This window comes from Triturus cristatus, chromosome 1_2 (assembly GCF_964204655.1).
Source record: "Triturus cristatus chromosome 1_2, aTriCri1.1, whole genome shotgun sequence".
In the NCBI taxonomy this organism is placed as follows: domain Eukaryota; kingdom Metazoa; phylum Chordata; class Amphibia; order Caudata; family Salamandridae; genus Triturus; species Triturus cristatus.
In genome coordinates, this window is record NC_140580.1 from 682,535,484 (window position 1) to 682,556,601 (window position 21,118).

Sequence of the window (21,118 nt, forward strand, 5' to 3'; positions counted from 1 at the left end):
AGGCATTGGTGCTCACCAGCATTAGCAGGGCAGTGTTCAGAGGCATTTAGAAAGAAGTGTTCACTGGCCTCAGAAGAGCAGTGTTCACAGGCATCATGAGAAGGGCAGTGTACAAGGGTAGCAGAAGGGTGATGGGTGAGCATCAAAAGGGGAGCATTTACTGGCATCTGGAAGGCAGCATTCACCAGCAACCCAGGGGCAATGTTCACCGGTATCAGAACGACAGCGATCGCCGGCGTCAGAAGGGGAGTGTCACCTGCATCAGAAGGGAAGTGTTCACCTGAATCAGATGGGGAGTGTCACCTGCATGAAAAAGGACATGTTCACCTGCATCAGAAGGGGAGTGTCACTTGCATCAGAAGGGAAGTGCTCACCTGCATCAGAAGGGAAGTGTTCACCTGCATCAGAAGGGGAGTGTCACCTGCATCAGCAGGGAAGTGTTCACCTACATCAGAAGGGTAGTATCACCTGCATGAGAAAGGACATGTTCATCTGCATCAGAAGGGGAGTGTCACCTGCATCAGAAGGGGAGTGTCACCTGCATCAGATGGGAAGTGTTCATCTACATCAGAAGGGGAGTGTCACCTGCATGAGAAAGGACATATTCACTTGCATCAGAAGGGGAGCGTCACCTTCATCAGAAGGGAAGTGTTTACCTGCATCAGAAGGGGGGTGTCACCTGCATCAGAAGGAGAGTGTCACCTGCATCAGAAGGGAAGAGTTCACCTGCATCAGTAGGTGAGTGTCACCAGCATCAGAAGAAAAATGTTCACCTGAATCAGAAGTGGGGTGTAATCTGCATCAGAAGGGGAGTGTCACCTGCATCAGAAGGGAAGTGTTCACCTGCATCAGAAGGGGAGTGTTACCTGCATCAGAAGGGGAGTGTCACCTGCATCAGAAGGGAAGTGTGAGCCTGCATCAGAAGGGGAGTGTCACTCGCATCAGAAAGAGTGTCACCTGCATCAGAACGGAAGTGTCACTTCCATCAGAAGGGGAGTGTTACCTGCATGAGAAAGGACATGTTCACCTGCATCAGAAGGGGAGTGTCACCTGCATCAGAAAAAGTGTTTACCTGCATCAGAAGGGGGGTGTCACCTGCATCAGAAGGGGAGTGTTCACCTGCATCAGAAGGTGAGTGTCACCAGCATCAGAAGAAAAGTGTTCATCTGAATCAGAAGTGGGGTGTAATCTGCATCAGAAGGGGAGTGTCACCTGCATCAGAAGGGGAGTGTTCACCTGCATCAGTAGGGAAGTGTTCACCTGCATCAGAAGGGGAGTGTTACCTGCATCAAAAGGGAAGTGTTCACCTGCATCACAAGGGGAGTGTCACCTGCATCAGAAGGAAAGTGTGCGCCTGCATCAGAAGGGGAGTGTCACTCGCATCAGAAGGACGGTGTTCACCAGCATCAGAAGGGCAGTGTTTACTGGCATCAGAAGGACAGTGCTTAGTAGCAAAAGAAAGGCAGTGTTCATGTGCATCAGAAGGGGAGTGTCCCTGGCATCAGAAAGGGATCATTTACCATCATCAGAATGGCGGTGTACACCAACATCAGAAGGGTTATCAGAACGGTGATGTTCACCGGCCTCAGAAGGGCATACAAATGTATTTGATGGCGAATTACAAGAACTGGTGTCTGAGAACACTATGCACAGTGCTTTTGAGGGCCAATGAGAAAAAAAAATACGAGTTGCAAATTTATTGCACGCAGGGACCTTTAAAGGATTTTGGGGGCCCTGGGCCAAATATATTTTGGGGGCCCCTGTTCGGACCAGCTTTGATTTTATGATCCAGTCTCAGCTCTTTCATGCCCTCTTTGGTCAAATTCTAAATGTGTGTACATCTGATATTTAGGGATAATGATGTTTGTTTTCAGTATTGAAACACAGCAGCAGCTCACCAATATTACTGCAAATAATCTCTGTGACCCCCTCCCATTTTGCATTAGTGAGGTCCTGTTTTGATCTAAAAGAAACTTTTTTATATGGATGTTGCATGAAATATAAACACATTTATCTGCAAAATGTCTGTAATACTCACACACTAAAAATGAATGATAGAAAAACGCTATTTACAATAATCCGTTAAAACATTATTCAAGGTCATGAAGGCAAGACTCTCTGCAGAACATAGCTGGCTCTTTCAGGGGGCCCCCTGAAAGGCTGGGGCCCTGGGCCAGAGCCCACTTTGCCCATGCCTTAAAACATCTCTGATTGCACGCAGCAATGTACGATTTGTAATTTACACGTGTTCTTTCAGATGCCTTTTGCCAAGTGTTTGTTGGTCAGTGAAAAAAACAGCATTAGATCCTCCTGGTTCCAGACCACACACTCCTGTTGATCATTTGGCAAAAAGGCTGCACAGGTTCCCGAGGGGGGTGACGGGGGGGAGGTCTCTCCCTTTCACGCAGAAAAGCAGAGTTCCGAGGGTCTCTCTCAATCACTCACGAAGGGCCTCTTTTCTGATATCCTTGATAAAAGTGAGACCCCCGAAGAGCAAAGCAATCCTTTAAATATCACAGTACGTTTGAGCACTCTGGGAGGTAGGATTAATGTCTGCAGTATGAAGAATAAATGAATCTTTCAATTATCCCGCACGCCTTCAATGTGATAAGGTAAATTGGATTTTAATATGCCAAAGACACACATTTGCCTAATTAGACTGTTTGTAAAGGCTGGCAAAGATTAATGCCACAACCAGCTTGAAGGAGATGCTTTGTACACATTGTGGAATGATAATAAGCTATCTGTGTCCTACCTGCCCTGCATCCACACACCCAGTGACTTAGAAAGGGGTCAAAAAAGAAGCTAGTGCAGGAACCTCACACAACTCTTAGATGCGACCTCGCTGTACTGCCCGATGTACGCGCTCTTACTCAGTCAAATTTCTTATGGTGGTGTTTTTTATACTTCATTCATAATGAGGAATTTGCAGCTATCCACAAGCATCTAAGTAGGCTATTGTAGTCATGCTTAAAGCAATCCTCAGCTATCGCGGTGAAGTCCCTGAACATAGTGCTTAATTTGTAAAATAATAAGTGCCAAGCCCAAAGTGTTGTTCAGTAGCCCGCAGCCAGCATTGCCGAATATCAGCCCGTCGCATACCAAGGCTGCGTAGTATTGACTCTACCAGGAGCATAACACAGGCTCCCGCAGCCCTCGCGGTGCAGGGGGCTCCCGAGCTTCAGGGCGCCCCCCTCAGCACTGTATTCATGCCTGACAACTCCAGATTAAATCCAGAGCAGGGGCCCCTCTGTGTATCTTGCAGGGGGGCTCCTTCAATTTTTGTTACACCACTGGATTCTACCTCATGCTTCTTTAATCCAAAACCAGACACACCTGATCCTTCATCTCACTCTTGCAGGGTCTTTTTCATCCCTGCTTTCTCTCTTTGTCACGGTTTTCCCACCTTTCTCTTACTCCTTCTTTCCCCCTTGTGTGTTTTCCTCTCTCTTGCTCTGGGTCAAAGTCTGGTGAGAAAAATAAGTGTCGGCCCCCAAAAATGAGTTTTGAGGGCCCCACCTTCCACCAACCGCTCAAATTAAGCACTGCTTGCACATATGTCTTATTTGTCTTAGGATCATCCTGATTATCTCCTAAATCTCTTCGTGAAGCACTTGTAGAGCACTGTACACTTTAAATCCCATTTTACCAGTAATTAACCCCTTCTGTGCCCATGACGAGATGGTCTTGTCATGGAGCGCGGTTGCGCTGTGCCCATGACGAGACTATCTCGTCATGGACCCCGCCCGCTAATGAAAGGGCCGGCACAGAAGGGGGAAAGGGCGGGGCACTCAAGGGGTTAAACTCACTGTACACCTATGACAATATATTATTTTAAAGATTTGATATGAAAATCTTTGATATAATGTATTAACAATCAAGGCTGGCGATGGCAAATTCTAAGAAGAGAAAAAAAAAGCATAGGCGATATTCATCGCTCTGACAACGTCTCAATTCTAACCCATCACTCCTCCTATCACTCAAACGAAAGCATTCTTGGTATTGAGTATTGAGTTGTCAAATTGTGCTCTCCTGTGTTTTTTTAACTCAAAGAGTTGGGAAGATGAATTTGTCAGTGTCTGGCTTGACAAAAGGAATTTACAATCTAAAACCATATTATAGTGACTTATTACGATAAAATGTACGTGCCTCAAAGACACTATTTGCTATTAAATTAATTACTATTTTTTTCTACAAGCAACTAGTCTGTAGTGAAACAGCGACAGAAATGATATTTGAGAGGAACACTTCTGACCTGCAGCTTTTTCTTGGGTTAATTAAAGGATTCACATACAGAACAATGTGGAAAGACAAGCTGGCCCTCAGGCCACAGACAGATGCAAGAGTAGTTAAAATGGATCTACTACCAAAGTCAAACCAATTACAAAAAGATGTATCTGGATAATAACAGGCAGAAGGACCAAGGCAGGTGCGTTTGCTGTTGGAATGAGAAATGCGGATGGGAATGAAGCTGCTGTGGCTGCGGCGGGCTTACTTGTCGTTCTGAATATGGGCAGTTAATAAATCTATCCCATCCCCTTTAACATGCTAAGAACAGAACCTTAACACAACCATTTAAATGTTATTGAAATTTTATAAAAGATTGCCCATTTTTGCCTCTAATATTTCAGCACAACAGCTTTAAAATGGCAAGATTAAAAAATCCAACATATTTTTCTGAGAGGGCTAAAAAATACATAAAAAATACTTAATACGGGCCTGGAATCAGCTAATTTGTTGTCCTCTCCTCTGTCTAAAAGAAAACTATGGTTCTTGAGTTGTCACTTGAGCACCATTGTCATTCAATCGAAAATGGTTGCTTTTCTAAGAACATTATTGTGAATTGAATAAAGCTTTGTTGAACATCTGTATAGGTTACCGAATTAACCACATAAAAAGGCAGGATTGTCGGGATGCATGGTCATGAAGAGGAAACTCCTTCTTTATTGTATATCAGAATATCTACTCCAAAACATTGAACTGGGCACATTCATTGACTCCAAAATATCAACTACCAGTATATCATCAGGTTAAAAATACATAGGGAAGTATTGGTTTACAAATTTACCTCCACATGAATTTACGTTGATTGTATAGTGCAAGTAGATATGGCAGAGTAGCAAGTAGATGCCACCTTTTCCCTACTTTGTTGTCTTTTTTGTGTTTAAAAGAAAATGTTGCCCTTTGATTTGTCACTCGAGCTCACATGCATGTATCTGGATGGCCATCTTCGAATAGTTTTCTTCAAAGAAAATACATTGAATTTAAAGTTATCTGTGCTAAAACAGTCACTTTTCTTGGGAACATTAGGTACTACACCTCTTGTGTTTTAAATAAAAATAAGAAATTGGTAAAAAATACTATACTATGTTGGTGAGGCTGAAATAAAAATGCATGCTACGCAGGATTCCTATTTTAACTGTGTTTGGTCTGGTGTTTTTTATCTTCTCTTTTTTGCGTGATTTGCTTGAACATCTTTGATTTTCCGATTTAGCTGTTAATTACTTGATGTGTACCACAATATATTTGTATCTCAATTAGAACCCAAGAATATCATTGAATGTTGAACGTAAAGGTTTTTCAGACATATCACAAAGAACATGAGCAAGCACAAATGTGTAGTCCCAATAGTTCTCCCTCTATCAATATACACAATAGTCAAATGTATCAACGGTAGAGACGATGGAAAAACTGTTGCTTCATTGACATGATTGAAATGTTAAAGATGTGGGTGTTGTTTGGCATGGAAAATATTAGCTGTCACTAGCTACATTTGAACTAATTTTCCCTGCCATTTTCTCCCTTTCCTCAGATGCAAAGAAGGCTACCAAGGAGTTCGCTGTGATCAATTTTTGCCGAAAACAGATTCCATCATGTCTGATCCAAGTATGTCAAGCCTTTCTTTTTCTATCTGTTGTATTTCTTAGATAAAAGTAATAGCTGGTGATGAAATACATTTGTTTGTGTCTGTCAAAATCTATGATGTTTTATTTTTTAAAATGTCACACAACGAATATATAATTTTACTTTGTTTGAGTTGAACTGAATTCTGTAATTTTACAGACTCACAGTCCCAAACAAAATGTTGCTAATATTTGAAGAATTTTAGTTTCAATATAGTTCTGTCCAAACAAGGGTCAAATACTAATCAGATTTTCTCTGTAGCTTGACTCAGTAATCATACAGTTGAGGGAGTCTTATATCATGTTTTTACTAACATGAACTCACAGCAGCCATTTTTGAATGTTTTTGAATGTTTTTCTTCAAACAGAAGAACATTTATTCAACGACGACTGCTGTATGTATACTTTTGGCAGCCATCTTTGAATCAATTTCCTTAAAGTATGAGAAAAACCATTCAAAGATATCCATGACTCTAGCTTCATCTTTGAATATATTTCTTGAAAGAAAAGAACATTTGTAAAAGATGACGGCCATGTATCCTCAAGCACTCCTGCAGCCATATTTGATGGCATTTTCTTAAATTATAAAAACACTTTTAAAGAGTACTGCTGCTCATATGCATACATCTGGCTGGCCATCTTCGAATAGTTTTCTTCAAAGAAAATACATTGAATTTAAAGATGGTCACAGTGTCATCTAGGGAAAAAAAGAGCCTTTGGTAAAGCTATTAGGTTTCACAGGGAATACCCATTGGTTTTGCTGATGCTCTTCTATATTTTACTGGAGAGGGTGATCTAGTAACCTTTCTCTTTCTTCAGTACCTTCGTCCTTTCTCCAATTCTCGTGAAGTTGACTGATTACAGTACAATTATACTGACTTACAAACATATTATGCCTCATTTGTTGGTATATTTCTTCGTCGTAATTCCCAAACCTATTAAGGCTGTGCATCTTAGTTTAAAGCTCTTCACAAAGAATTGCAGGCCATGGGCACATGCTCACTGGCAATAATACTAATGTAACCAAACCACGGATTCTCTATAAAGGGAGACAAGGAATGCTGCCGGGGCATTTTGTTCTTCGAAGAAAACCACAGAGCACGGACATCTTTGGGAGGCATTTTTCATTCCAAGTCTGAGATTTCCTAAAATTATATTTTTATAATGACCTTTAAGAATAGTTTGCATGTATGCACTTTGAAATTGTGAAAGTAGGCCATTTGAGAGATATTCAGATGATTCCCCTCTTTCCTTCTACTTTACTGGAGTTCTTTGTTGATGCCCTTGACTGCTGAACGAATTGGAGCTGTCTGGTGAAAATTGTAGAAGTAGGCCATATTTAGAGTTGAACATTTTTAGGCAATAACAATTGACAAAGGAAACAATTGTTTCATTATATGACATGCTTGATTACATTTTGTTGTACTTGAACTTAATTAGGAGCTCATTTACTAATTAAGAAATGTTTATTCTACATGCATTACATAACCTCTTTCTCTTAGATCTTCACTGTTTCATAGTTTGGCGAGAAAGACATTAGATACGTTTCTCACCAATGTACCTTTCTTGTACTTTAACATGACATTCCTAAGGGAAACAAATACTTTTCTTGACACTTTTTCGCGAATAAAATTATGAGAACCCAAACTCTTAACCTCAACACACGAAGAGCTTCAAAGTAAATAGGCTCTTTGTCAACTAACCAGTGTGGACAGAATGGACAGTCGTTTCGCATGACAGACCTGGGAAACAATTTGAAAAATACTATTTTGCACCTTGTGAGCAGATGGTCACATATCAATTGGACCATAGTGGATTGACAATTGATGTCATCACTGGAATACATGGAATATAAAAGGTGACTTTCTTGGAGGAGTGAGGAAGAGAGTTTTTCTGATTTGAGAGCTATTCAGTGGATTCCCCTCTTCCCCTCTACCTTACTGACATTTCTTAATGATGCACTTGTCTGCTGGACAATTTGGAGCTGTCTGGTGAGAGACCAGACCAGAGCACTCCCTTGATCAGAGCTGCATTCCCATTGCTGTGCACATGTCCTCCCCTTCAGTGGACATTAATCAAACCCTTTTGCCCATGCTTAGAGAACATTCCTGAAATGTTCACCTGTCCTTTTTGGTGTTAGGTAACCCTAGCCTAGTTATTCTTTCATGGACCCTTCTACTTAGCAATAGATTTATTGTGACTAAATGTGTGGTTTTCTACTATGTGTTGTAAGACTCATTACTGAACTGCTTAAAATGAACCTTAAAAGTACCTTAATTCTGGTCGCAAACAACGAGATGGGGGGGCGCAGCCAATCGATGCGTCGGTGTCTATCGCGCAGTCGAGGAGCTGTGTTGGGCATCTCCACGCAATTATGGCTGTGCACCAGTTCTGAAGGCAAAGCACTGCTTCCCAGATGCTTTGGGTCTGAAGCCGAAATGCAGGATTTCTCCATGCAGTCGAAGATATGCCTCGATCGTCCTTCTGCAGTGGCGGCGGTGCTGTGGTTCCAATACGGCAGTTCCGATGGTGATGCACTGTTTCCAAGTGCAATGCACGGGTTCTGATCCCGCAACAGCAGCAATGCATCAATTCCGCTCTAGCAGCAGAGGATGTGTCAGTTCCACTGGAGTAAGCACCTGGGTCAACTTTCAATGAACCAGGCAAAGAAGCAGGATAGAAGACTTTGATGTTCCTGAGTCTTCCAAGAACAGGAGTCTAGTCAGCTAGCCCTTGGGGATATTCTGGATCAAGGGATGAAGGTGGCAGTCCTTAGCACAGCAGTTCTTCCTTCTGGCAAGTTGGTTTCATTTCCAGAAGTGTACTCAGTTGCCGGGGTCAGAGGTCCAGTACTTATATCAAGTTATACCTTTGAAGTGCACAGAGGTCCTTTCTTTCTGCCCTGGCTCTAGGTGCTTTACAGGAGGGTACGCAGCACTTTCTATGTGGACAGAGCACAGCCTATTCAGGTGTAAGTATGAGGCTGTGCCCAGCTCCTCCCTTCCTTCCTCCCAGGGAGATGCATAAAGTCTCACCTAGCCTTCTTTTGTGCATAGCTGTCTAGAAGTAATACACAGTGAACTGTCACGCAGCCTAGCCAGTGACCAGAGACACAAAATGGCTAAAAGCAGGAAAATGCCAAACTTTATAAAAGTGGCACTTTCAGACTAGTAATGACAAATCCAACTTCACCATTAGAGTATTTATCATTACAATTCCATAGGTACTAAACATAACAGCTCACCCTTCTCTCAATTAGGAATTACAGCTTATTAAATGTAACAAGGTATCCGCAATGTTAACCTATAAGAAGGGTAGGCCACTCAGTAGTAAAAAATACATGTGTGAGTTTTTCACTATCATGACATTTAAAACTTGAACGCACGGGAGCAAGATGAAGTCAGCGTGAGTGTTCGCGCTGCTCGGCTCACGCAAGACGCGTAGATGATCGGCTAGCCGCCCTGCGCCCCCGTGATGCGATGCCAGCTACCAGAACACAGAGAACGCTGAGAACGCTGAAGCTTTCTCCGAGAAGCCACGAATCCCTGCAGCAATCGCCAGCATCTACATCTAGCTCGCAGCAAGAGGTTTGCTGAGCGGCTAACCAAGAAACTGTCTTGGCTGAAACCGGACCCAGGGAAATTTTATGCACCGACGGCGACACTAGTACCAATGGCACCTCTGTGGCGCTATCAGACCAGGCTACAAACTTAGGCATCTCGCTCTGTGTATCTTCTATTAACCCCCCAAAGGGGGGGCCATGCAACAAGTCTTACCTACTCTGTCTCTTCTTGCGCAGGAACCTGGCAGCGACTCAAAGGTTGATACCCTTGATACCCTTCTCACTGCGCCTGAAACACAGACATCGGGTATAGGGAACTTTATTCAGCGCTTAGAGGCTTCTCTTGGCGCACAAGTTCCCTGGACCCCAGAAGCAGGACCTGAGCATTTCTACTCTGTCTCTGATAGCACACCTACCTCTTCGGGTGAGGGCGAGGGAGGATCCAATACAAGTGAAGGGGACAGTGAGGCCTCAATCCAGGACACTGGCACGGTTCAGCGACCAAAGAAACCTAGAAGTAAGAACAAGCGGCGTAGCCAGCTGAAATGGGACTACTCAGACTCCCAAATGTCTTACCCTCTGGACGAGGATGATCCCAATACTACACAGTGGGGATCTACTAAAAACCTGTCTGTAGACCCAGCTGAGCTATCCCTCGCCTCTATCCTAGCTTCCATCAAAGAGTTTCAAGAGGAGGTCCGGGCCGATAATCGCGCGGCCAAAAGTGCTTCTAAGAAACTTCAGGGAGGAATAAGAAGGCTGAATAAAACCTGCACTGATATCAATGACCGCGTTTCCATGGTTGAAGCACGCACCGAGCACTTGGAAACCGAAGCCGTGGCAGTTAAACAACAGAGCAAATCCAACAGTGCCTGCCTGGCAGACCTAATGGCTAAGATGGAGGACCAGGAAAACCGCCAGCGCAGGAATAACCTTCGCCTGCTTGGCATTCCGGAAGGGAAGGAAGGGGACGACCCGAGACGCTTCATCGTGAAACTCTTGCAAGATTCCTTCCCTGACCAACAGGGCTGGGATTGGGATCATGAGGTCCAGAGAGCGCACCGCTTTCCCTTTAACCAGAGACAACAACATGGCCGCGGCAACAGCACTGGAGGACAACCAAGGGTATTCCTGGTTCACTTTGGAAATTTCCTTCTTAGACAGTTAATATACGACCAGGATCGTCCCAACACCAAGAAAGGGGCCAATGGCCAACAGTAGAGCGAAGATGGCGTCTGAGACAATTGATCTCCCCGTTTCAGCAGCAAGGGGCCGAAGTATATTTAATGAACCCAGCTAGACTTAAAGTAATTGTGAATGGGGGGACTAAAGTTTTCCTTTCTGAAGTAAAAGCTGGAGAATACTTGAATGAGCTAAAATCTAGAAAGAGTCCTAGATGAAAAGTTCATTTTTTTTTTCTGCCCCTGCTATCTCTGTTCTTTACTTTTATTCTTACTTTCTATAAATACGTAAGCTTTCAAGGACCTTGACTATGGCTATACTACGGCAGCATCACGTGAATCTTTAAACCTGACATAGTGGCTAACCCTTCTGGGTTTTTTCTTGTTTTATGATTTTCCGTATCGCTGTTTACTTCATTTTCTCAAAGTCAAACAAGGGGGCTACTAGCCAAATGAAAAAAACTTAATTTGGTTCTTTTCTTAGGCGTGGTTGACAGCCGGGCCTCATGACTGACTACCATCATTCAGGTTATTCCTGATTGCTCTGAAGAAGGGGGGGGGGTGGGCAGGGTGGGGGGGAGGGAACCGACGGGCACTAGAAAAGGTACAGAAGAATTAAGGGCGCTTTTTGGCACATATATATTTTCATACTCACTTGGTAAGACATTGGGTAAGGAGAATAGTTTTTTCTTAACATCTAGATGGCTAGGATAGATCCACTCAGGCTTGTCTCTGCCAACATTTGCGGTCTGAATGATACTTTTAAAAGGCAAAATGTTGCTCAAGGTTTACGTTCATTAGGGGGCAATTTAATCTGTCTTCAAGAGACCCACATAGAGTGTTCACAGAAGCACCTGTTAGATACATTAGGGTATAAAGTTGTTGGGGCTACTACGCAGGGCGCCAAGACAAAAGGGGTAGGCATTTTGGCAGATAGAAGACTTTCTCTTAGCAATCCCCGGGTTAAATCAGACCCGCTGGGCCGATGGGTCATAACTGAATGCCACCTTTCCTCTAATCTTCCTTTTACCCTCTGCTCACTATATGGCAGCAATGTAGATGACCCAGGGAGTATCAATATGGTTTCAGTGGAGCTGGCCCACTGGCCTACTCCTATCATCCTATGTGGCGACCTCAACATACATCTGCCCTCTGACTGGAAATTAGACTATAATTGGAGATATAAAGGCAGAAAACCTCGAGTATATCAAGCACTAATGAACCTTGCTCAGACCCACAGATTGAGTGATATCTGGGCCAGCCTAAATCCCACGCAACCTGGCTATACCTTCTTTTCGGCCCCACATAGCACTTTTGTTAGAATAGACTACTTTTTTGTTTCATCTTCACTCCTTAGCAACTGTACCATAGACACTGCACCTCGCTTTATGTCAGATCACAATCCTCTTATAGTAAATATTAAGGGATTAGGGAAGTGGAAGGAGGTACCTAGATGGAGCTTCGAGAAGGCCCTTCTACAAAATCCTGACTACAGGGCACATATGCAAGGTTGGATCCAAGAATTCCTGGAAATAAACGTCGGAACCGCTTCTACAATGACTGTCTGGGATACACTAAAGGCAGGGGTTAGGGGCGAAACTTTGAGTTTTTCAGTAAGGAAAAACAGGAAGGAGAAGCTGGTAATCAATGATCTACAGGAGAAATTAAGAAGAGCAGAAACAAACCTGGTTCTGTTGGTTAAGTCAGGACAAGAAATTGAAAATGCCCAAAAAGAAGTAGTCCTTGCCAAAGCAGAAATAGGGGCAGTATTTGCGGAAAAAGCTGCAGCTAAATGGGCAGCACAGCGGGAAAAAAACTACGAGTGCAGTGATCGCATTGGGCATCATCTAGCCGTCAAATCCAGGCAACAATCTACAAGTATTGAAATACACACAATTAAATTAAATACAGGGAATGAGACCAATGATCCTAACGCAATACTGAAGGGATTTCAGGAATTCTACTCCGATCTATACACCGAGGAGAAGTCTTGCACGGCTGGCCTGCTTGAAAGCGAAATAGCCAGCTATTTAAGCGAGATAGATCTTAGACAGCTCACCCCTGATAACGCTGAATTACTAGAACTTACTCCAACTTGGGATGAAATCTGGGAAGCTTTAACTAGTCTACCAGATGGGAAAGCTGCAGGAATGGATGGTATACCCGTAGAGTTCTATAAGATCTTCGCCCCTCAAATCAAAACAATATTCACCGATGTAGTCATATCTATCTTTAATGGGGCTTCCCCTCCTGCTTCCTGGTCCAATGCTAGAATCTCTATATTCCCCAAAAAGGATAAGCCCCTATTAGAGATGAGTTCTTACAGACCCATCACCCTCATTAATTGCGACTCTAAAGTCTTCTCCAAAATACTGGCATCCAGACTTTCGTCGGTGATCGAGTCCTTAGTTTCTGAATGGCAACATGGTTTTATTCCTAAAAAAGGCACCACAGAACATGTCAGGCGGGCGATTACCTTGTTCGACGCAGCACAGGTAACAGGAGACCCGATGTCATTAACACTACTAGACGCGGAAAAAGCATTTGATCGGGTCTCCTGGCGGTTTTTGTGGGCTGTTATGGGTAGGATGGGGTTTGGGACGAGACTCACTCAGGCGGTACAGGCATTATATTCACAACCAAAGGCATGTGTCTCCATTAACGGGCGGCTTACTGATCAATTTAATATCTCCCGGGGCACAAGACAAGGCTGTCCCTGTTCCCCGCTGCTATTCGCCTTATACCTAGACCCATTCATTAAACAAATTGAAAGGAATCCCGCCATTTTGGCAATCTGCACCCAGGGCATTACCACCAAAATTTTGGCCTACGCGGACGATCTGGCTGTAAAATCCCCTGACCCTGAAAATACCATACTTGCACTGGAGCAAGAGGCACTAAAATTTGGGGAAATCTCGGGTTATGCCTTGAACAAAAATAAAACACAAATAATCATAAATAAAGAAATTACCTGGATCGACGCAAGGGTGGTGCCAAAAGCTAAATACCTGGGGGTTTCTATATCTGCTAGTATTGATGAAATCGTAGCAGATAACTTGGTTCCTCTCGCCGTAGAAACCAAGAAGGCCCTTAAAAAGATTGACAACCTACATCTGACCCTTGTTGGAAGATGCAACGTCATTAAGATGACATACTTCCCTAAACTGCTTTACTTTTTCCGTACCATACCTCTGGAATTCAGCAAAGCTAGTCTGCAGAAATTTCAGCAAATCTTCACGCAATTTATTTGGGCCTACTCACAACCAAGGAGGGCTCTAAGGCAATTATCTCTTCCTAGAGAACGGGGCGGGTGGGCCTTCCCTAACATTATGCTTTACTACTGGCCGCAGTTATGCAATATAGTTCTGAGCTGGTGAGAGAACCCCCCCTCGTAGCTACATTTGGTCTCTCATCACCATTTAAACTCTTACTCGGCGAAGACCACTGGGGCTGTCTTCTCCGAGAGACCTCTTTTGGATATTACAAACGTGTGAGATTTAAGACCCTAATGAACTCATACAAGGTTTTTCGTAATATCCGCAGAATATATGGGCTGGGAAGATTCAACTATTACTCCCCCATAATGACAAACTGCAATCTTCCCGCTATTTTTGGCAGGTCCTATTTCTTAGACTGGCATAGGGCAGGTATCACAAAACTGGGGGATCTCATTTCCAGCGAGGGAGTCAAATCATTCGCAAACCTGCAACTTAAATACAGCCTGAAAAATCAAGATGTTTTCAAATATTTATCCATCTCAAACTTCCTTTGCAGAAAGGTTGGGGGTAAGGCAGGATTCACGGAAGTAGACCTTCTCAACAAATTACGCGATGCCACGGCCCCCCGGATAGGTCTTTTGTACAACATACTAAACAGACAAACCCCAGACGACTTACCAAAGATAGCCGACAAATGGCATACCAAACTCGAATCTTCATCTAGTATATTTTTTAATTCATTAGTATTATCCCAAAATATTTTGCTCTCAGCCAAACTACAGGCACAACACTTTAAAACTATTTTTTTCCTGTACATTACCCCCAACAAGATCGCCAAGTGGGGAACTGGCAAAGGGACCTTATGCCCCCGGTGTTCTGAGTTTGGAGCCGATTCGATTCATATTTTCGCAACCTGTCCTAAACTCGCCCCAACCCTTCGTAAAATACAGGAATTTCTAGGGGAAGTCACCACCCAGACCACCGTACTAACCCCAACAGTCATTCTGATGGGGACTCAATCTGAAACCATCAGGATTAAAAGCGAGGGCCTAACCTTCATTGCAATGGCAGTCTGGAGGATTTGTGTTGCTTCCGCATGGTTAGATGCTGATCCTCCACCATTCTCTCAGTGGCTGGCCAGACTAGTCGCTACATACCACCTAGAAAAAGCAGTCTACGCTAGGAAAGGGCGTAAAAGCCGGAAGAAGGGCCTGGATGTGTGGGGAAAGTTGACATCTTGGTTAGAATAGCCGGGCTGTTCCGGCCTGTGCTTCTTTCCATGCTTGATCTTTTTCTCCTACGCTGTTATATTCTCTCCTTCTCCTGCTTCTCTATCTTCTGATATCTGGTCTACCCTTTATTACCTTCTCCTTTATTTTACCTTACCTTTTCTTCTTCTCTTCTTCTCTCCCGACTTTTATAAATGCCATCTAACTATGTCTACCCTTTTTTATAGCGCCTTTGATTCAGTATATTCACAGAGTGGGGGGAGGGGGAGGGCTGGGCGCCTTGTACATCTTTTTTTCTCTGTACTATTGTTTTTCTGGATCTTGCAAAAAATTAAAAAAAAAAAAAAAAAAAAACTTGAACGCACATTTCCTCCCTTTTGATTACACACCACCCTGCCCTATGGGCATCCTAGGGCCTATGTTAAGGGTGACTTGTATGTAATAAAATGGAAGTGTAACGCTTGGCAACTAGTTTTAAATGCCAAGTCGACATGGCAGTGTAAACTGCACACGCAGGCTCCGGCAGTGGCAGGCCTGAGACATGTTCAAGGGTTACTTGTGTGGGTGGCACAAGTAGTGCTGCAGTCCCACTAATATTAAATTTACAAGCCCAGGGCACACATAGTGATCCATACTAGGTCAAATAAATGTGCGATTTGTGAATAAGTCAATCAAACCATGTTTTGGGGGGAGAGAGCATGCACTTTAGCACTGGTTAGCATGGGTAAAATGTTCAGAGTCCTAAGGTCAACAAAAAGGAATTAACAAAACATGCAGCAAGCAGGCAAAATGTTTTTGGAAGACCACCCTAAGGCTGTCAGATCTAACATGACCTCAATCCAAAACTATTTTGTGAGATAGCATGTCCTATTTACTTTAAATTTTAATTGATAATTATGAAGGCAGATAAAACATCAGCCTCTTTCTAGATTAGAGCATTCAATTACACATGTGCCCTAAAATGAGACATCTACTATTCATTCATTGAGGATTTTTAATCAGCTACTGTTTATTTTGCGATATTGTTTAAGTCTTTGCAAACTATTTTGGGAGTGTCTAAGCAGTTGATTAAAATAAAACTTCTTTGAGAGATATGTTTCCATCTATCTATTTATTTATATTTAAAACATTAAAAAGACCCAGCCACCAAGCAACAGATTGCTTCACAGGTAGCACATGAAGCATGGGCATTTATAGCTATAAGTAAACAATGTACTGTGGATATCGAAAGGAAAACTAGAAGGAATTAGCATTTGAATCAGTTGGGAAAGGAAACCTGAAGAAAAGTGTTTTAAGTCTTCCCTGAAAGCAAGACATTTTGGAATCAATGTTATGTTGTCAGGAATAGAGTTCCTCAATCTTGGAGTTACGCTTAAGTATTCTTGCTTGTTGGTTTGGTTTACTTGGTTTAGGAATATGTACACAAACACCGTCTCTAGATATCAATTGTCCACCCAATGATTGAGTTTATTGCTCAGATAGAAGGTAGGACTATAGCTTTCAATGTAATACATGCAAACGTGAAGTCATCTTTTGCTTTAAGCAGTAGCAGGAGTAGGTGATCAAATTTCCTCACACCAGCTACTAGTCAGGCAGGTGTGAGTAGTACAGCTTTAAAGGGCGAGGTCATAGATTTTAGAGGCCATCCTCAGCTATTTGTTCCTTCATCTAGATGAGTGAGTATGAGGGCTTGTGCTATGGATCTGAAGTCTGTACGTGGAATGGTAAATTTTACTTCTTAGTGTAGATAGAGTCGATAGGATACCAATTTAGTTAACTTATCAATTTGGTCAATTAGGGTGAGGTAATTGTTTAATCATTATCTAATTGAATTAGCACCTGGAACCAGGAATATGAAGATACCCAAATGCTGAAAAGTGGCCAGTCAATTGTGGACATGATGGAGGTTTCAGTAGAGAATAAGAGAAGAAATGTGGTTTTTTGAGGATTCATTTACAGTGTAATTAATTGCATCCTATTCAGTATATTTGACAGCTCAGACACTCGAAGGTATAGCTGAGTGTAGTCAGCATATTAATGAATAGAGATCGTGTTTTCTTGATAGATCTTTGCAAGAGGATCCACATCTAAGTAGAATGGGTAAAACGAAAGGATGGATCCTTGTGGTTCAATATATTTGAATTAAAGAGAGTATGACTCAAAAGTGTAGAGTTTCACGAATTGAGATCCTGAAGAGAACAAAGATGCAAACCAGTTCAGTTATAGTCCCATTCTAGAATTAAGGATCTGCAGTAGTGATTGGTGGTCTAGCGTATTGAACACGGTTGAGCGATTTAAGCAAACCTTTAGGCACAGATCTCCGTCATTTAATATTTTTATTGCATCATCCATTATTCATTACTTTCCATTATTTACTTATAGTGTGTTGGTTGCTGTTAGCTTGTATATGCATCTGTTTGTTTGGCTTCACTGGTTCACCATTTTTATTTTATGGAAATTGCTTTCTGTGTTAAATTGTTCTTAGATTTATGTCTCATGATTTATTTCCTATGGAAGAAACTCTCTATCAATGACATCATTTTGTGTGCATATATAACAAATTCTTGCAAGTTCTCTGCGTTTCAATTAATCAAAAAGTCTGGAACAATCAGATTTATTTAATCAAACCTTCTTTACACTGATGAGTCTTCTGGGTTCTGGAAGTCAGTGCTAAACCTTGCTTACTGTGTTTGTTGTAGGAATCTTGTCCAGGCTGTGATGCAACATTTGATACCTTTATGCAATTCAAATATCGATTATGTGATAATTCTCTGTATATTATCATAAATAGCAAATATTCCTTTTCAACCTACGGAAACTGGGAACAGATTTGACATGAATCCATTCAAATTTGCTTTTCCCCTTCTGGCTTCCACTGCTGAAAAATAAGGTGGAAGACAGTGGGCAATCCAATAATGCACAATGAGCTACCTGGTTAACAGACAGTTCAGTTTCATTGTCCGGTTGATGTGGGTCACCCTTGTCTGTGCTTTCCTAAAGTGAGTCATTATGGAGGAAGCATAGTGTGCTGGTGTTTGCTCTGTTCAAGTGCCATATACATTCTGTGTCCGCCCACCACTGCATACAGAATGGGTCAATAGGTCATCCCACTTCAGCTATTGTCTCATTTTCACTGTGACTAACAACATTTTGCTAGTGCACATATGCTTAACTGACTAGAATACAGTTCACTAGGTGCTGCTTTCATTCTGGCTTTATTTTTGTGGGCTTTATGTTTTATATTTTTGATGGGTCATTTCCAATTAATGGTTTGCAAAAATATGTAATCCACCTTTAGTCTGCCACATTTTTACTTTCTATTACATCTAAACTTTTCTTGTCTATTGCATGTTTACAACAAAATAAAGAAAAACATTGTTGAAGACTTGATTAAGCCAAACCTATAGATTTTTCCATTGCCACTTTGAAATGCAGTGCCACTCCATAAGCAAAGCTTATACTGAAATTGTACTTACCAATCAGCTACAAAAATAGGCAACATTTTTGTCACACATTGCCAAGATTGTGTGATTGAAAAGCATACTGGCACCACAGGATGGCCACATGCTCTACATTTTAAAATGTTCAATAATGTGGGCAATTACACATACCCTAATGCAGTTTGCCAATATGTTTGCCTTTAATATAACCTGATTTTTGGCCTCTATTAGTGTGTGAGGCATACAAAGCTGTCTATACACTCATGTACTTCTGTTTAAGTGCTAAGGGCCAGGAACACAGAATTGGTAAAACTGTGTGATACATCTGGTCCTAAACCCTTTCTGCATGTGCATAGTGGATTGGTAATAGTAGAGTGGCTGACCAGAGGTCAACCCTAATGCTAGACAAATAACACCTATATATTTCTGTGTAGAGCACAAATGAAACGTGGGCTGCATGAGCATGACCTTTTTCTGGACTGCAGCTAAGTAATGATAACAAGAAATGTAATAGTATGGCACTTTTAATAGTACAGTGAGATAATATAATTGCCTCTAGCTGCCACATCCCGGCAACTATGTTGACAATAAGTACTCAAAGTACAACTGTGTTTGTCTAATCCTAATATTTGGAACATGGAGAAGTGTGGCTCAATGATTAGAGCGGCAGACCCTGATGCACAGGTCTAACCCGGGACCAGGGATCAATTCCCCACCTTGGCGGGTCTTGGGCTCAAAAATTCCACGGACCTGACAATTCTCGCCTCGGTGCCTATTCCAATCATGGAGTCCCACTCTGCAACCATGGGCAATAGCTTGCTTAATCTCCACAACGGCCCCCACAACGCTAAGGATGCCTGGCCTCCACCTTGGGGTATCCGGGAGTGGATGCCTCACAGGGAAAGCCAGCATGGGTTCCACAGCGGTATTCGTACAAGCGCCTTGAGACCCTTGCGGGTGAGTAGTGCGCTATACAAGTATCAATTTACATTTACAATTTAACATAATCTCTTACAGTTAAATAATTAAATTCAAAACAGAAAAATGGTCACAGAAATGTATATATGCATTCCATAGTATATTCATTTGCATTGAAAAGCAAAAAATTGCTATTTATTTTTGAAAGCATGTTTTTAAATTATAGTTTACCATAGGTTGCATGCTATGGACACATTAAGCAAAGTCCTGCAGCGAAGAAACAAGCTTCTAAATGAGCAGAGTGTGCCATGCTGTGGTATAGTCTGTGGTCTTGTGTTGTGACAGTAGGTATGATGTGTGTGTTCGATGTTCCTGGCTGAGGCTGACTGGAATGATACCAGGGAGTCGTTGGAACTGGATGCATTCCCCTGGGCCCTGTACCTGTATGTTTTCTACTTCATTATATACCTTCATCATAAAAATGTGTTTGAATACAAGTCTTCTGTCTCCCTCTGCTGCCACTTCATATCCCAGATCATTTTGTCTGAGGAGACTTAAATCTATGCAGTTGAAATCTCCTAGTAAAAGAAATACACTTCAGACCTAAGAGATCAGCCCATTAAAAGTCACTTACATTCATTAAACAGGAGATAACTGTGTTGCAGTGCTAACCCAAACTCTGCTGGATTAATAACCATCCCATTTGCCCATACAATCTGATTGTCTCACCATTGGCAATTTTGTTGGTGCTTCAGACACCCTGAAAAAAGAGAGGAGTGCTTCATTAAATTTTGAAATTTTCACTTCCTTTAACACTTCATTCTGCTGAAGTCACTTGCTTTGAAAGTAAGAGCACAGTTACTTATGTGCAGTTTGTGATTGTTGCTGATAAGTCACGATTCACCTCTGCTGTGCCATGTTCTAGTCAGTTAATAGCTGTATTAGTTCCAAAAATCCAAAGCTCATTCCTCAGTGAAGGTGAAAACAGAAGACATGAAGAAATGTGTGTCCTGTGTCCAGTGCTTTAGTTGGACTCATCTCTTGTTATAAGAGTTAGAACAATCAGCTCATCAGTGTACCGCTATAAATAATGAGTTAGTCCTGGGTGCTGCTTTGTGTCATGTCTGCCTGTTGCTTCTTTAGTGAAGAGACTGAAATATCTGTAGCCCCTGACTTACTTTGGTGTCTATTAGAGTAAGGAATATTGAGGGGACACTTCTAAAAGTCAAAGGGTCTGGCTGTGCCTTTCTTTATATGTCCTAAATATGGACAGTAGAAGTGAGAGATGTGCATGACATACACCAGTCCTGTTGTGCACCTTGGGATTGATTATTCAGCATAAAGCCGAACTTAAATAGTGGGAACTGCAGACTCTCTTCAGTCTAATTACTCTGACAACCTCATTCAGGCACAGAAATCATAAAAGCGAGGCAACTGGAAACGTTTGTAAAGGTAAAAAATTATCCATCTCCAAGATGTAGTACTGGGAATTTTTTTGAGAAGCCTGTAACATCATAACACACACACACACACACATCAGCATGCAGTTACCGCTGACTCTAATCAATAATGTTTTAAAGTCTTTTATACTGATTTTCCTATTGTAGATTTCTGTACAGGATTTGAAATCAACATCAGCCCTGGAAAAAAAAATCAAACTAACTACC

The 21,118-nt window shown here is 42.2% G+C and overlaps 1 protein-coding gene across 1 annotated transcript in view; it reads left to right on the forward strand.

Moving 5' to 3' along the window:
- The window catches only part of NRG3 (neuregulin 3), a 1,803,861-nt gene that overhangs the window by 1,151,784 nt on the left and 630,959 nt on the right, over positions 1–21,118 (forward strand). The window contains exon 3 of the mRNA XM_085608548.1: positions 5,813–5,886. Within this exon, the coding sequence (XP_085464674.1) occupies positions 5,813–5,886 (74 nt within the window). The remainder of the gene's footprint in view (positions 1–5,812; positions 5,887–21,118) is intronic.